Genomic DNA, 18,258 nt, shown 5'->3' on the forward strand with positions numbered 1-18,258 from the left:
GTGGACACTGGTAGCAGGTATGACCTGGTTGGTCGATGGGAGGGATGAATCTGGTTGGTGGTTGGAAGGGAGGGTCAGAAGGTGAAATGAAAGGGAGGAAGTGGGGAATGGGTGGGAAGGTTATTTGAAATTGGTGAACTCAATGTTGAGTCCTCCCGGCTGTAGGGTGCCCATGTGGAAGATAAGGTGTTCTTCAAATCTGCATTCCACGACACTGGAGGAGGCCGAGGATGGACATGTCGTTGGGGGTGTCGGTGTGGAGAGGGTGGGGAGTTTAAAACGGGCAGTAACCAGGTGGTTCCAGGCCAGGCGAAGATGCTCGGTGAAACTGTCACCTAGTCTATGTTTGGTCTCACCGATGTAGAGAAGACTACATCGGGAGCACTGGATGCAATAGACTAGGGTTTGGAAGCGATGCAGGTGGAGCTTAGTCTCACTTGGAAGGGCTGTTTAGGGCCCTGGGTGGAGGTGAGCGAGGTGGTGTGGGGGCAGGTGTTACATCTCTTACGGTTACAGAGGAAGGTACCGGGCAGATTGGAGTGGATGGGGTGGGGGGAGTCTGGTACGAACTAAGGGGTGGTGAAAGGAATGGTCCTTGCGGAAGGCAGACCTTATCTTCTGCCTGGGCACCCTATAGCCCAGAGGACTCAACATTGAGTTTTCCAATTTCAAATAACATTCCCACCCATTCCCCCACTTCCTCCTTTTCATTTCCCCTTCTGACCCTCCCTTCCAAGCACCAACCAGGTCATACATATCACCAGTGTCCACCTATCATCACCATTCTGCTACCGCGCCCCCCCTGCCCACCACTATCTTTATCTGCAGCTCCCCCTACCCCCACATCCAGCCCTGAAGAAGGGTTATACCCAAAACATTGACTGCACCTTTCCTCCAGATGCTGCCTGGCTTGCTGTGTTCTTCCAGCCTCCTGTTTGTCTACCTTGGTTTCCAGCAGCTGCAGTATTTTTTTGTCCCTAACTGGATAAGTTAAATTCCTTCTTTATTTAATTTCACGGGGATTCCCAACTGCATGTCACGGTTTGGCATTTGATTTCTGCCCTGACTGTTTAGTTAGAATCACTGGGCTGGGGCAGGAGCTGCTCTCCACTCTGTTACCTGGGCTACTGGAATTCTATATTACTGCTTTGGCAATTAGATTCTGCAGAATTTTGCTGTGAAAGCTGCAAATCGCTGGCCGAGCCTACAGCTATGTATTTTAGCTTCACTCCCTCCTATCTCTCTGAAACCTCCTTCAGTTGCACAAACTCCAAGAACTCTGCATTCTCTCAAGTTCTGATCTGTTGTGCACCCCATGGGTTTCACTCTCCATTGGCAGCTGTGTAGTCTCTCAATTCTGCAGAAATGGCTCGGTTTATATTCAGTTGCATTACAGGATAAGTGTATTGTGATTTGTTATCTAGTACACTTCAACCTTTTTGCTAATAGCTACAATTTTAGGTGATTTTAAGTGCTAAAGCTATGAATCATTTGACTTGAAAATAACAGTATAAAGCAAAAAAGCATAATACCCAAAGCACAACCTAAGTATAAAATCTAAACCTACAAGAATGTCCAATTCTGCTATCACTATTTGCCATAAGTAAGTGCAGATTTTTAAAGGTTGATTTTTGCCTGTTTCCAATCATTGGGAAAAAAAAATCTCTTATCAACCATCTCCACAGCAATATAAACTTGTTAATGAAGGTTATTCTGCAATCATCTTGGAACAGCAGCATTTGTAAGTGTCTTTTTTTGCTGTTGTCCAGAGTTCTAACTGTGAACTCTAAAGGTGTATCACATCTTGGCCAGTTCTCAGAATTTCCTTCTACATCTCAATTGAAGCCAAATGATGCTGCCTGCATTTTTTTTAAACTGTACTGACAAGCCACGCAGCCATCTGTGTACAAATGATGGTTCTGTCTGCCAAAATACACACAGATTCTGTGAGAATCGTGTAGGTTTGTTACGAACCGGGTCAAAGTCTCCACAATGAAATGGGCCGGAGAATGGTGTTTCTACACAACAAATGAATGTTATTTGGACCCAACGTGAAGTGAAACTGCACTGCTTAGCTCCTGTGTTTTTGTGCTCCTTGAGGGGCCTAGTTTATTCACAGTCTGTGTTGGTGTGATGCAAATGAAAAGTTCTGATTGCTTCATTTATCTGTGTGTTTATCTCAGGTGCAGCACAGATACTCCTTGTCGCTATAGTGTGTCACTGAGTTCGCGAGTTCCTGTTGTTGTTCTTGGAAAAAAATCAGCAAGGTTAATACATTCCTTCTATAACCTTATGGACACTAATGTGTAGAAAAGTTGGAACGGGAAGAGTTTTTTTGAACTGTGTTAAGGTGATGTGAATGATCTTTCCAAGACATCTTTTAGGTTCTACTCATCAGGAGATTCAGGTTGAGAGATTCGTACCTCTTCCCATTGGATAATTGCCAAGGTCCATATTACCTGCCCCAGCCGATTTCTGTAGTCAAATCAGTGTCTGGTTATTCCTGTTCCTCCACTGAGATGCATATTGTTTCCTATTACAGTTCAGGTAGTCTTATACCCAGACTTATTAGACTGCTTCATCGGTTATCTATGCCCCTACTCTCCACTGGACCATCAGTGGTCAGGTTAACACTGATTCCTTCCCAGTGAACTGCCAGAAATCAGATCTTGCTGCTAAAGATGCTGGGGAAACTCAGCAAGCTATTAATGCATGAGCAAGTGGATGCATTCTTTGGATCCCTATGGAGATACTGGGGAAAAGGAAAATACTGTTTACTTCACATAACGTACATGCTAAAATGAAGAAAGGCTTGTGTCGATGTATCACCTTCCAAGATTTAAGGACGTTGCAAAATACTTCATGGAAAAGTTAATACTTTAACAGAATACTCACTGCCATAAAGAGCTATTTTGCTCACACCCAAGTTCCCATAATGTGTGATAATGGTCAGGTAGTTTGCTTTTAGGTGATGTTAGTTGAAGGATAACTATTAGCCAAGACCCTGGGAAGAACATTCCTACTCTCCTTCAAAACAGTACAGGTGGGTCTATTGCATCCTCCTGACAGGGCAAAGAAAACCTCAGTTTAAGATCTTGTGTTACTTTCTTTAATGCAAAAGGTGCCTTTGAACCTGATTTTTCTTTACCCAAGTGCATCCCTCTTCCAAAACAATTGGAAGTCCAGTTGTGTTTGGCGCTAACCCCTGTATAAATGAACAATGAGCTTTGAGCTGTGCAATACACTTTATCCAGTGGGACCTGCTGGTGGAGGGAGCGGCAGATTGTTGTCTCTCACAATTCGTTAGTTAAGTATTCAACGGAGGCTCCAAAGTTGAAGCAGGATTGACTGACTGCATTTGTTTTTCTTGAAGTAAACCACGGTAACACAGTTCAGTATAAGATTATGGTCATTGAACGTGTCTGCCAGAAACCTTGGTGATTCTTTCTTTCTCCTGAAAATTAGTATTGGTGCAGGACAGATTTAAAGATCAACAGACTATCGCTGACAATTGCACAGAATTCTGGGCCTTTCGCAACACTCCAACACTGCAGAGGTTGGTGCTCACATGCAACAAGACCCAGATAACATTTGTGTTGGGGATGATGAATGGCAAGTGACATTTACACCACATGAATGTCAGGCAATTTCCGTCCTCAACAAAAGAGATTCTAATCGTCATACCTCCCCATTAAGCCCCTAGACATTACCAATAATGAGAAACTGAACTGGATTATTCACTTAAATACAATAGCTATGTGAAGCTGGGAAAACTATGACATGTAACAGTCAGACCCCCACTACCCCGGTGCCGTCTCCTCCGATTTCTGGCTATCTGAGGTACATATCGAAGTTGGTGGAAAATGCATCTGCCCGGGTTCAGTACCAACACTATTCTGAACAATGCAGCCCACATTGGTGATGACACATGGCACCCCATCTGCCATCTCAAATATTCACTCCCTTCACCTGTAATGCACAGTTGCAGCAGTGTCTACTATCTACAAAATGCACTCCAGCAACTCACCAAGGCTCCTGTGACAACACCGTTCGAACCTGTGATCTCTCTGAGAAAACCAGGGCTACAGAAGCATGGGGACACGACCTGCACATTCCCTTCCTAGTTTTACACCATCCTGACTTGGAATTATATCACCAAGGATTTTGACTCGTTGACAGGGACGTAATGAGGTCCCTCCCTAATAGTACTGTGGTACCCTAAGCCATATGGACCACAGCAGTTCAAAAAGGCAGCTCAGTACCACCTTGTCCAGGGTGATTAAGGAAGAGCAATAAATGCTGGTCCAGCCAGCGATGCTCGCATCCCATGAACAAATAAAAAAAAGAAATTAGATATAATAATGACAGCGCAAAGTTTTAGAACCTTTGGAATAAATAATCAGAGTAAATTGTCAGCGCAGTAGTTTCTGTTAAAAGAAAAACCTGACCCCTTCAGAAGACTCTTGCTATTCATGTGACACCATTAAATGGCTGTGCTTTAATCTACAATATGCACACTGAATGTGGCATTCACCTCACTTTTTCCCTTTTCTTTATTTCTGCCTTCTTTGCCCACAATCATCTTATCACTTCACGATGTAATGTTGTATCTTCCTCCTGACCTCCTCATCAATCCTCCCAGAATATTTCTGCTGCTTCTGATCTCTTGTCGATCTCTTCACCTGTTACTTCTTCATAGGTCTAATGTTCAGTATATTCTCGTGTGTGTGTGTGTGTGTGTGTGTGTGTGTGTGTGTGTCCCATTCTCAGCTATTGTTTGTCAAAATTCTCTTTCCCTGCTATTTTCTTTGAAATATCTCCCGATAGTCCAAAGGCTTGATTGATGGAATGGACACACTTCCTAATCTCTCTAGTGTCTGTTTTCCCTTGCTCCTTCCCTGGAGCACTTCAACTCGTAGATTAAAAATAAATGTTGTTTCGTGCATGCACATTGGTTTCGACGGCAGTAGCAACAGGGACATTCTGCCTTATCTGTGTTGGCTGATCCCCTCATACTATTTATTTATTTATGCTCACTGCTTCCCCCCCCCCCCCAGTTTTTGGATTGTTTTGTATTCGTGTCATGCAAGGGTTAATGTTGTAGAGAACAGAAATGGGAGTTTGATCAACTCCTTGATAATTCAATGACAATGAGTCCAACGGTGGACTCCTGGTTGTAGCAAAAATTGGGATAGAACCGATACATTTACTGTATGGGTCAGGTTATTCACTGGATTAACTCTCACAGGCATTAGAGTTGTTTCCATTGTTAATTACTTTTCTGTAGTGCTGCAGAAGCTGTACAGGCCTCCTGACGAAGCTAGCACAATAGCGCAAATCCATTCCGTATGTATAATGCTATCTTGTAACATGATTCACTGCACTGTCATATGTGGCAGTTAGAAAGGTCATAGCCATTTGTCTTTCACAAGGAAAGAGTAAACTCATGCTCTGCATCCAACTGCAATTCTTGTCTTAACCTTTTTATATCAAGTTGTACATTTCAAAACTAATCTTTCTCGACGTGAACGTTACTGGCTGGTTTGTTGCCTGGCCCTGAGCCCGTAGGTGGTGGTGAACGGTCTTGTCTAGGCACACTCGGTGAAATGTCCCTTTGGGAAATGGCAGCATTGTTTGTGAAAGGGCCGCTGTGAGCGAGGGATTATGACCCAGTGTAAGTCCGTCCGTCCATCCATGGGAAAATAGCTTCATCCAGTGGCATTGCCACATCAAAACGCCACAGGTAAAAGCTTGTGACCTGCCAACACCTGCAGCACAAGATATCGGCACGTATTCTGCCACTGCTATTTATCATTTGAAAGTGGAATATTGGGATGGGTTGGGGAAGGGAACCATAGGTTTGTTTAAACTTTCAGGGGAAATGATGAAAGCAGTTGTCTCCATAGTTTTCCCGATGGTTAAAGATAACATCACTAATTAATATAAATGTAACAGAGTTCCTCCATTTCTTTTTATTTCAGTATGAATTCAAAGCCAAGAATATCAAGAAAAAGAAAGTGAGTATAATGGTGTCAGTGGATGGAGTCAAAGTGCTTCTCAGGAAGAAGAAGAAGGTGAGTTGACCGTGAGCGATCTTTTTGAAGTATTGATTTACAACGAGGTCCATCCCCCGGAGCACACAGTCACTATCTCTTAGTGAAGATTCATGTTTTTCTGCTTCTCCTGGTTCAGTGGGTGCAGTTAGAAGCAGCCTGCTAAGGAATTTATTCATTTACAATAGCCATGGCTGCTCAGATGTCTGACCCCTGTGTATTTATAGGAACCTGCTTTGGCCAACGACAGAGCTCCTAAAGCTTCCATTCTTGGCTGTGGTGCTGACTGAATGTGACGTCTGTTTATGCATGCCACTAGCCATCTAGTAGGCCTACAAAGGGATGAGATTATTATCAGTAGCTGTGATTCAGAAGCAACGGTTAACCATTACAATGGGCACTTGGGGTGTGGTGGCTTCAGGAGTTTTGCATCAAGCCAAAATGTCATAAAGTTCTGCAAAAACAAAAACAAAAGTCCTGTTGGGTGCTTAGGTCTTGTTTTGGATGGGGATGCATTGTTGGTTTACAAACAATACAGCCTGGAAGTCTGAGGCCCAAATGAAAAAGTTGTTAAACTATCCCACTTGCCCGGTTTTCAGGGTTTTTTAAAATCTTTATTGCCTGATTTTTCAGACAGAAGGAGTGTACTGGTGCAAACCTCTCAACTTCATCCTGAGGTGTTCTGCCTTCCATTGATGTTGTCAGATTACGTAGAGACAGAAGACCCACTCTCTGGCCATAACTTGACGCTGGGTCTTTTTGTACCCTCTTCTTCCTCGTGGCATGGTCCCATAAAATTCAGGGCCAATGTAAAATGTCTCTTGGCCCTTTTCACCTGAGACGGGAACTAGGAAAACCTAAGAGCATAAAATGTAGTAGCAGGAGTAGGCAATTCAGCTCCTGTTATGCCTGTTACACCATTCAATGAAACCATGGCTGCTCTGATTGTGTCCTCACTACACTGTTTACCGCACCCTCACATAACCCTTAACTCCCTTGTAGATCAAAAATCTGTCACTCTGCTATGCTGGCTGTGTCACTGAATATATTCAAGGCAGTCAGGGATAGAGAATTCCGAAGTTTTTAATTACCCTGTGCAAGACTGTCAGTTCCACTTTCAATGGAAATCCCATATTCTAAAACTGTGCGTTTCCAGTTCTTGGTTTTCACACGCGGAGAAATAACTCTTCAGAATCTACTGTGTCAAGTTCACCTATAGTTATAGTTCCTACTAGTTCCAGTATGATTACTTCTCATTCTTCTGAACTTTGAATATAGGCCTAATCTGCTTGACCTTTCCCAATAAAACAACAGTCACCCCGGGAGACAATCTCCAGGAACTTTCCCTGAGCCTCCAAAGACCTAGCCCCTCAAAAGCCCTGTTTGATTGCAGCAAGACATCTCTACTTCATTCCTATTGCAATAAAGACCAATGTTCCATTTGCTTTCCTAATTATTTGCTGAATCTGCATTTTGACCATATATGATTCATGTATGAGGACATTAAGATCCCTCTCCACTGCAAGGCTGTATAATCTAAGTCCATTTAAGTAATATTGTGTTTATCCGTTCTTTTGATCAAATGTGCAGAACTTCATGTTTTACTACATTATACTTCATCTACCAGATGTTCGCCTACTCACTCCATCTATCGAGATCCCATTGCAAACTCTTTCTATCCTTTACCATAACTTACTTGCCTTCCCTATATTTATTGTCACGTTGTAACTAATATAAATTAATCATTGTCACCACTGATCCCTTGTGCCCAACCAACAACACCAACCACCCCCTGCCCCCAAACAGAAAAAAAACTGCAAGTGGTCTGTTTGTACCAGAGCAAAGATCAGGAGAATCCGCCCCATTAGTTTTATACCTGTTTTTATAGAAATCTACATTGTTTGAGAATAGCACTTTGAGAAGTTGCATGACAGAAGGTACATTTACAACACCTATTAGAAATCAACAAGACAGTGTCATAGTGAAGCATAAAAAGCAGGCTATTCCAGCTAAAAACCCAAACCCAAACGTGGCTGACATAAGGATACAATGTCCCTTACGTGAACGGTGTATGATTGCATTGGACACACATTGGTGCATCTAAAACATTCAGCTCTTGTTAAATAAAATGTACAAGTTCTTTCTGAATGGTAGATTCTGATTTACTGCAAATCTGCAAAGCTAAGCAACGCCCCAATTAGTGGGCAGAATGACCTTGTGGACCATTGCTTTTGGTCTTCAAAGCCGTGATGAGGACTTGAACAAAAGGGAAAGGTGTGTAATCAGTTAAGGCTTGTGATCTCTGTTGTTTCTTTTTTTGTTTTTTAATATTTTTATTATTAACAAATGTCGTTATCCTAAAGTAGCCATTGGATGCAACAGTAGGGAGCCATCACAGAGACTCTTCTGTTCAAACCAGCACTACTATGTAAAAGTAATGCCTAAGTTAATCAGGGCCTACACTACCATTCTTGCATGAACTGTGAAAACGTGCGAGAACGAAGCTGATGTCCTTTGCAAACATATCTTTTTTTTTTCTTCTTTGTAATGAATGATGCCAGTGGTCACCTGGAGGCTTTTAATCCACATCTGAGAAACTCAGCCTGCTCATTCCTGGTCTACCTGTCTCCCTATGTTGGCAGCACTATTTCCTCGCAAGAAAAGCTTTTAATTAGCGTCAAAGGGAACTTCATTACCTCTGTCAGACAGATGATACATCAGCAGATATCCATTATTTTCAGACTTGCTCAGACCATGTGCACAAATGTCCGAAGCGCAAATGAGAGTTGAAGAATCTGGAATGTGGAAAGTAGTTTGTGTATGTGCCTCAATGTGTACGATGTGATCTTTAAAAATTAACTCAACTGTGGAAAAACCCGGTCACCTTTAAGCACATCTCCTGAGAGAACAATGCTATCATCACCACAAAACTCTTGGGCTTTGACGTCCGAGTAGTCCTAATTCAATTTGTATTTGTTGAGCAAGGTTCCATTTAGCGAAGGAATGTTCAACGCTTTTCTTTCTGTGCCCTGGTAATCTTCTCAAACTCCAAGAAGGCCTTTGAAGGATTCCTGTCGGCAGGCTACTGGGATATGTATAGAGATGGACTCAAATGAATATTTCCTTCGTTCAGTTTTAACACTTCCATCAAGTAGATGGAGCTTTATGAAAGCACTTTGAGATTGGCATGTTATGCCACAATTTCATCATGTAGGTTCCAGTGCCATGCTAACAGCTGAACTGTAATTTGAAGGGGAAAGGAGTCGGAGAGTGGTCATAAACAGACTGGCTCCAATTGCTGCTGTGTTCCCACTTTTAAGAGCACTGGAGTTTGAATGCCTCCGGAGATTGCCTCCGGACCCTGGTGGGAGTGGAGTTAATTGATGTCAATCAGGGTTGGCTTTTTAATCCTCTTCTGAGTGGAGTGGCTGTGATTGTCGATAAAGGAATAAAGAAGCAACCTTCAAAGGGCTTGTCCCCTCCACCTACGAGTTCTGTGCAGTTTTTCTATTGCTCTGACTTGACATTTGTTGTATTGGACTTGATGATGCAGTCCTCCCATACAGAAGCACCTCAGTGCAGACAGAGCACCCTGACTTTGACGTTTGCAATCTCACACTGAGTTTGTATTAATAAATGACAAGTGTTATTTTTATGCCAACCTTGGGGGAAGGAGTATGATGCATTTAGTCCTAAATCATCTTCACAGAAATACCACCATATTTCGTTACTTTCTGAAGATTGGACTTTTTATTGGATACTGCACTTCATCCAGAAATAAATCGAAAGGGGTATCAAATTTGCAATTAACTTTAAAAATATTGTGAATGATATGTCCACTGGCACGGAGTGGCATGGTGTGTTTTGAAGGAACACCCTTCTCAATCAAAGATCTTGATCCCCTTTTGCTTTCCAAAGCCTTGATGACATACCACTTTAGAATGGACGTTGTGACATCATCTTGCTCAGAAGGAATATGACAGCTTCAGAAATATAGAAGCGTAATGCTGAACAGATTGCAGCCTTGCTTGGGCAAGGATTTTGGTTTTTATTTAGTCGTACAGATACAGTGAGAAAGGATTTATCAGTAGTTGATCAGACTTTGTTGTTCAACTGCAAAACAATTCCTGTCGGATGGGATAACACAGGACAGAGCTGGAAAAGCACAGCAGGCCACGCAGCATCAGAAGAGCAGGAAAGTTGATGTTTTGGGTCGGGACCCTTCTTCGGGAATCTTTTCCTGCTCCTCTGATGCTGCCTGGCCTGCTGTGCTTCTCCAGCTCCACACTGTGTTGTCTCTGACTCCAGCATCTGCAGTGCTTGCTATCTCTTGTGTTGGACGGGATTGATGCTGTGCGCTGCTCAAATACCAAGGTTTTGAGCAGAGCTGAGGGTTTGGTTAGCCTTACTGTTCCCCATGCCATGTTCTTAACCATTTCTGAAGATGTTTGCACCTTCATGGTTTTCTGAAGGTGGGGAACAATTTGATTGAATTCCTACTTGGAAAAACAAAAACACTTAAGTTCAGATCGTAATTCACTATGCTCCAAGAATGGAAATTATTTGTCTCATTTTTAACATCAGTGAGTTTTCATTAATATGAGAGGTGTGCTGTTCCTAATTTATTTTTAGGAGATGTCATTGCTGTGAAATGGATTCCTGTCCAAGCACTGAGATACTTTATTATAAGTAATGCCTGAATTAATGTATTGTTGGCTTGCTGTTGCTGCAGTTCAGCATTATGTGCGTTTTGTACTAAGCTTTTTTTTTGTAGTGTGTTAGCAGTCTGCAGTAGGAAGGAGAATTTTTGTTCTGATGATTTATGGGTGCTTTCTTATTTTGAATTATTAACTGCGTTGTCGATTATTGTACACTTTAGATGACCAAGAGTCTAGAAGCTAAGGATGAGGACAGGAGAGTGACCCCGACTTCATTCTGGATGACTCTCCTTGTAAGTTGCTTTGAAACATTAATTTTTACATATATTTTTGAAGCATCTGTAAAATAATTATTTAAATTAATATTCAAGTTTCAAAACGTGTACTTTGTTATCAGCTTATTTCCATTCACAATAAAAGACAGAGAAATTTCCATTTTTGCAGCACCTTTTAAAGAGCACAGGATATCCCATAGAACAGTGAAGTATATTTTTTGAAGTGCGGTCATTATTATGCAGTCCTATTTTTAACACTGCAAGATCCAATAAACATTGGATAGATCATCAGTTTCAGTGTTGTTTGTAGGATAAGTATGTACCAGCAAAACAGTACAGGCTTTGTAACATCTGCAATAATGTGATGTTAGGAGAGAGAAAACACATTGAGTTTTTTTGAAGGGTTGTCAAAAGTACTCTGTGCCATTGATGATATGCTTAGGAGTTGTAGCTGAGAATCAATGAGGTACCCAGGTGAGGAAACAATCTTTGAGTTGCTCTTAGTTTGGCAGAAGAGGTACAGAGTAGTGATAAGAAGAAAATCACTTGGGCACACTTTACTTTTCACCAGTGTCTTGTTTATTTGCTTCAATGGATTGGTGTAAAGTTGTTATAATGGGAGGCCAACATGCCACTTATCAGAGATCTTAAAGTTTAACAACTACAACTGCTGCGAACCGAAGACCAAGCAGCCTTGAAGTTTGCAATTGAAATGGAATCCTAAATCACCAGTTCAGCCGGAAGTGAACACAGGTTTCGGGCAATAAGTTCACTGACTGAACTATTTCTAAATGCTTAACAAAGTGATCAAAAGTGGCATGCATATGCAAAAGACCTGTTTCCTGTTTGAATTCCTCAGAACAAGTTTGTTAAATCTTGAGGAAATTAGTTTGCTGATTTATTTGCAACCTTACAACTGCCCTTAAAGGAACAAACTTTGTATAGCCGAAATCTTTCTTTTTCTCAAACTGTATTGCATTCGGGAAAAATTGTACAATTACATATCATAAGAATTCAACTTGGACATCATCATTGGTGTAATCCAGTTCATGTTCTTTCCACGCAGCATTGACTCTTTGAGGTGCCTGAATGCAATTGCAATTACAAATGATAATTACAACACACATTCTATGGCAAAGATACCGCTAGAGGTGTTTAAACTCCGTTTCCTACAGCAGGTGGACTTTTGGACTGTGATTCTTTGTCCATTGAGCTTTTACAGTCTTTGCCCCAGGCAGTGCATCCTGAAGTTTGGATTGTGACTCTCAGCAGCATTTGTTCAAGGACAGCTCTTTGTACTGGAATACTAGCAATTTCAGGCAGAACAAAGTATACCTTTCATTGAGTTGATGGTCCTCCAGCAGCAGTTGCTGTTTATCTCCTCTCCTCTGTCTGTACAGCACAGATTCCTGTACCATGGATCTGTTTGGGACGATCCTGGACAAAACGCGCCGCATCTCTCTTTCAGGCCTTTGCAAGGGTACATACCTGAAGGAGGTCTCACCAACAGTCAGCTTGAGGTCAGTGAGTGTGGAAGGGGTGACACTCCAGGCGTACAGGAAGAATCTGATGGAAAGACCCCTTCCCATCACCAGTCAAGCTGCATCTTGGTGTCTGTTTGTAATCTCTGACAATGAGGTATTCTGCCAAATTATGTTGACCGGAAGCAATCCAAAAGAATCTACCCCCTCCTTTTCCCACAGCGGTTCACGGTAATGTCCACACGAACGGATGGACGTGTGGTCAAAGTGACTTTTTTTTGCGTGAGGCTGGGGGTGAAAGTGGGCAGCGCGTGATCCAAATGCCTGTAGCATTATACAGCAACTTGACCAGGTCCGTCCTTCATGACACTGGGGATAAATATCCCTACAGTATACAGTGACAGTGGATGTTTGTTACTGAAGGTATACACAAGGCTTCATGCACCTTCCTATGATCCCAGCTGATGATAATACTGGACCTGTTCAGTCCCAGAGTGAAATCTGGCTTTGTAGACCATTTGGATTTATTTTTGATATTTGTTGACCATGGAAATCAATCACTGAACATTTTCAAGGGTGGCTGCCAAATGAGCTTGCAACAAAAGGATATCAATGTTTACTACACACAAGGGAACTATAAAGATTCAACCCTTTAACCTTCCACATCAGACCTAATGAAAGATCCCGTCTACACTTTAAAATTCATTTGTTCAGATGGCATGGCTGCAATGGGTTTCTGGAACCTTCTTGATGGTTAAACACCTTGAAATGCCCAAAGGAGATGTGGGTTTTCCAGATGTTCTGTTTCAAGCAGGTTTATGTTTCTGCAGTTTTCATTAAAGGTAATCAGGACTTTTTTCCCTAGCCCTGACTTTTTTTTTTTCAACACCGTTCCACTTTGCCCAAACCTGCACACACTGCCTGACCTTCTGAATGGTTCTGTCTTTCCGTAATACCAGATTTTTGTCACTAGGCAATGCAGGTTTTGTTTTTTTTTTTAATCTTTTACTACCCTTGTTTCTAATGCACTTAACTATTCACTTCAAGATCTTAAGCCTTGCAGAATAAATCTGAAATGAAACTAAACCCATGTCTTCTGTACTTAGCACAGACAATGCAGCAATGCAAATCAACTTTTTTAAGAAATGCATAGTTCTGTTCATTTTAAAACCCACTATTCCAAATAACAGTGACATTATATCTTGAAGCCCCACACAAAACTGGGCAACAAAATGAGGGAGACATTGGATACGTTACCCTGATCCTTGTCTACAAATTTGTACGTCATGTCCCTGTGGACAAAGTTCCTTCTCTACCCCAGATATGGTAGATGAAAGTCACAACCATCAATGTACTAATTGTGGAATAAGGAAGGGCAGGAGTGCGCCTCTCCAACCCCCATTTAATAACCGGTGGGCAGCAACCCACTCTGCAGTCTGTTTATTTATTTGTTCTTTGATTCATTTCCTCCAACCAGTCAATTGATAGCTCTTGTGATGGGTTACTTCTTGTCCTTTGCCTGGGGCCCAATTTCTTGCGCGCACTTTCTCATTCACTCTCTCTTTCTTGTAATGATGCCTAAGGCCTAAAGTTATGGGAAGCTCAACCCTTATCCATCAGATGGAGTGCCAATCATGGGAATCACCCAATCTTGTCAGTTTACCACCACCCTGGTTATAGACATTTACTCATAACATTTAGACATATACATTTATAGACACAGAAGTGTTCTGAGGAAGGGTCACCAGACCCGAAACGTTAACTCTGTTTTTACCTTCACAGATGCTGCCAGACCTGCTGAGCTTTTCCAGCAACTTTTGTTTTTGTTCCTGATTTACAGCATCCGCAGTTCTTTTGGTTTTTATTACAGGATGTAGAATGTTCAGCTCCCTAGCAAAGACACCAAAGACCTGGAAGCATCGATAAGTGGACTGTATGCTCATATAATGCTGATTACAGTCAATGAAGGAAAATTATGTTGGATTTGTTGGATTTCCAGATGTATTCTTTACAAATAACAGCCTTGGCAGTCCTACCAATTTCAGTCTGCACCCATGATATTGGGGCTAAGCAGGACCACTAATATTGAGGAGAACTGCTTGAGGTTTGGACCTAACATCCAGTTTATAAGCACAAAAATAGCAGTTCATTATATATGCTAGCATAAAGAAAGGGTGCTTGCACATCTCCAGGATGTCCCAAAGTTCAGTATACTTAATGAAGTGACTTTGAAGTGTGATCATTTTTGGAATGTGGAAGAAACCAATCAAATGACAAATTTATTAGCAGATTGGCAGGTAGAGATAGAAAGACAATGAATAGTAGATAATTTATAGTCTGTTTTTTGACTTTTTCTTTCCTGTTGCCTTTTATGTTTGATATATTTGTCTCTGGTCTTTCGTTGACAAGTTTACATTACTGGTTATTCTCAAAGCCTTGAGAGAGTAGATTTTCTAAAGTTCAGATAAATTTGTAATGCATGATCTCTAAATCTCTTTTGTGCATCAGCATTATCACATAGGATAATATCTCGGATTGGTGCAAATCTAAATTAGTGGTATTGCAAAATAAAGTTCTCTGTATAGCATGTAAACTTGGCCTTTTATTTGGATCACGGTGATAACTGTGTGGATTTTTCATTGGAATTTTACAAAAAAAAACTTTGTTATACAAACAGACTTTGGATGAAAAAACATTAGTAACACTATTGTTCAGAAAAGGGGGAGACATGAAGCAAGAATCTATGGGTTCATTAACTTAACATTTCATCCTAGGAAAATTGCCAGATTCCATTATTAAGGAGGTTATAGCAGGATACTTAGAAAATCACGATAGAGTTAGACGCAGTCTGTGTGCTTTTTTTTGGAAAGGACAAATGTGCTTCATTACTTTATTAGAGACTTTTGAGCAAGTAAACAACAAGGTGGATAAAGGGGAGCTGACAATGTAGCATACTTTGATATTCAAAGTGCCACATCAAAGGTTACGCTGCAAAATAAAGTCTGTAAACCATGTTAACTTGGATAAGGGATTTATTGACAGGAAGTAGAGAATAGGAATAAATGTGTAACTTTCAAGTTGACAAGCTGTAGCCAGTAGAGTGCCACAGAGATCAGTGGTGAGTCCTCAACAATTTACAACCTAAATCAATAATTTGAATGTGAGGATTAAATATGATTGCTAAATTTGCTGATGACGGCAAGATAAGGAAGAAAGTGAGTTGTGGAAAGGAGGTAAAGAGTTCGCAAAGGAATATAGATTAAGTGAGGGCAAAAATTTAGCAGAAGGAATATAATGTGGGAAGATCTGAACTTGTGCACTTTGGCAGGAGGAATAGAAGAGCAGTTTGCTATTTTTAAATGGAGAGAGACTGGAGAACATGTAGGTACAGAGGGATCTGGATTTCCTGGCGCGTGAATCGCAAAGAAATAAAGTTAGTTCGCAGGCACAGCAAGTGATGAGGAAGGCAAATGGAATGTTAGTGTTTATTGCCGGGGGAATGCATTAAAAAAGAGAGGATGTTTTTCTGCAGTTAGTGTCTTGGAAGAGACCACATCTGGAGTACTGTTTATAGTTTTTTTTTGGGGGTGGGGAAGATATGAATGAGTTTAGTTGTGTTTTATAAAAATCAATCGTTTTGTGGTCACCTTTACCAAGTCCTAGTTTGGAATTCCAAAGTTATTAACAGAACTTAAATTCCACCGGATCAATGATGATAGGATTTGATCCCTGAAATCAGATTCTCTGGATTACTAGTCCAATGCCTTTACCACTCTGCCACTACCCCACTTAGTTGTGATTATAATCTTTTATATTCGAATCCTTTTGGATTCGGAGTGACATTGCAGCTTCATGTAGCAGTTTCACTCAAGATGAGTACACCCATTTCCCAGAGAGCTGGCAGGTTTCACTGGCGTATCTGACACTCGCAGGTTAAATTGACAACGTATCACTGCTAAAATATTTTGCTTTTTGTTCTTATCTGCAGAAGAAAGAGTGGACCTGGGATGAGAGCAAGATGTTGATTATGCAGGATCCTATCTACAGGTAAGTCGATGCTCCAAGTTGTGTGAGCGTGTGAATGGGCCGTGAATGAACCCAGAAGAATTCAAAGTTCATGGGGAGCTAATAAATAGCTGTCCATTACATAAACCAAGCTGCTGTATGACCAGGCTTCAACTGGCTCATTATCACAAATTCCTCCGTCAGGTTTTAAAACACATTAAAATACACAGAGTCTTTTCTGGCAGTTGTATCTCTTGAGCAATGGGCCAGTTCATGAGGTTCATGTTTTTTGAAGAGGTATGTTTAATTCCCAGACGTGTTCAGTGTGTTGTAGTTGCCATGGGAATGCATAAACGTTCCAGTGAAGCGTGTAAAGATTTGAAATGTTTTTCCGCTGTAGCATGTTGAGGAATATCAGTAGTTTTTTTAAATCAAATCTGACTCTATTTCATGGAATCTGTTAGTAAAAGCAACACATCTCAACATTACATTCAATGTCTAAGTTTTCATAACTTTGGTTATATGGAGAAACCTGAATGTTTTGTTTGTGTGCAGTATTTGAGAATTCATCTACATAGGCGAATAATAGCACAGAATGTTGCTTTGTCACACTCGGTGTGTGCATAGACACCTAGAGGCACCCTTATACACACGCACACCCTTACACTCACACCTGTCCCCACACACCTCCTCAACTGCATGCATGCACAGCCCTACACATCTACGCACGGTCCCCAAAACCCCCACACAAATTCACATCCCTCTGCATTCACACTCTTGCTTGCTTATACATGAATGCGCACGCACACACACCCTCGCATGTGTGCCCCCAGATCCTGACCAGGAAAGTCATCTCCGTGGGAACGTTCTGAGGCCGTTTGTGTTAGGAAGCAAGTGAGCATGAAGAAGAGTTGAGCAGGGGTTGGAAATAGCTCAGTACTGGCCAGCCTTCAGCTCCTTTGTAGAGACCAAGAACAGCTTAAACAAAAATTTGAAATTATAGTGATAATGGTGTGGAGCTGGAGGAACACAGCAGCCCAGGCAGCATCAGAGGAGCAGGAAAGCTGACATTTCGGGTCGGGACCCTTCTTCAGAAACGTCAGCTTTCCTGCTCCTCTGATGCTGCCTGGCCTGCTGTGTTCCTCCAGCTCCACACTGTTATCTCTGACTCCAGCATCGGCAGTTCTTACTATCTCTGAATTTATGGTGACTGATTGATTGAAATGCTCCCATGACCAGGTATCAAGTTTTAGTCTTCGGCCATAACCAATTTTCAAAAAACAATATTCTTTCCTGGAAAAATATTTAGTCAATATATATTACAAACTGTAGAAATGCTTTCCAATAACTTCAAAAACAACTGAAAATTAAACCTCGTGGGTATGCCGTATTCTGAAGTGGACACTTTATTCTCCAGGAATCGATCAAGGAGATTCCGAGCACCCAAGGTCTTGTTTGTTTCTTTTCCCTTCCCAATTGGTTCGCTCCTAATGCCAGAACTGACTTTCAAGACAAGGGATAAATTGGACAGTCTTCCCCCTACCCAAGCACAAGTGAATCTTCTATCTGTGTTTTGAACCATTCTGAACCTGGTCACTTAAATTTCAGCAGAGATAGTAAGAACTGCCGATGCTGGAGTCAGATAACAAAGTGTGGAGTTGGAGGAACACAGCAGGCCAGGCAGCATCAGAGGAGTAGGAAAGCTGACGTTTCAGTTTGGGACTCTTCTTCAGACCCTCCTTTTCATTCTGAAGAAGGGTCCCGACCCAAAACGTCAACTTTCCTA

The 18,258-nt window shown here is 41.6% G+C and overlaps 1 protein-coding gene across 1 annotated transcript in view; it reads left to right on the forward strand.

The window, feature by feature from the left end:
• Nucleotides 1–18,258, forward strand: part of nos1apa (nitric oxide synthase 1 (neuronal) adaptor protein a) — a 321,058-nt gene that overhangs the window by 139,248 nt on the left and 163,552 nt on the right. Inside the window, exons 3-4 of the mRNA XM_048602049.1 lie at nt 5,982–6,074; nt 16,456–16,514. Coding sequence (XP_048458006.1) covers nt 5,982–6,074; nt 16,456–16,514 — 152 coding nt within the window. The remainder of the gene's footprint in view (nt 1–5,981; nt 6,075–16,455; nt 16,515–18,258) is intronic.

Source organism: Rhincodon typus, chromosome 10, assembly GCF_021869965.1.
Source record: "Rhincodon typus isolate 14 chromosome 10, sRhiTyp1.1, whole genome shotgun sequence".
In the NCBI taxonomy this organism is placed as follows: Eukaryota; Metazoa; Chordata; class Chondrichthyes; order Orectolobiformes; family Rhincodontidae; genus Rhincodon; species Rhincodon typus.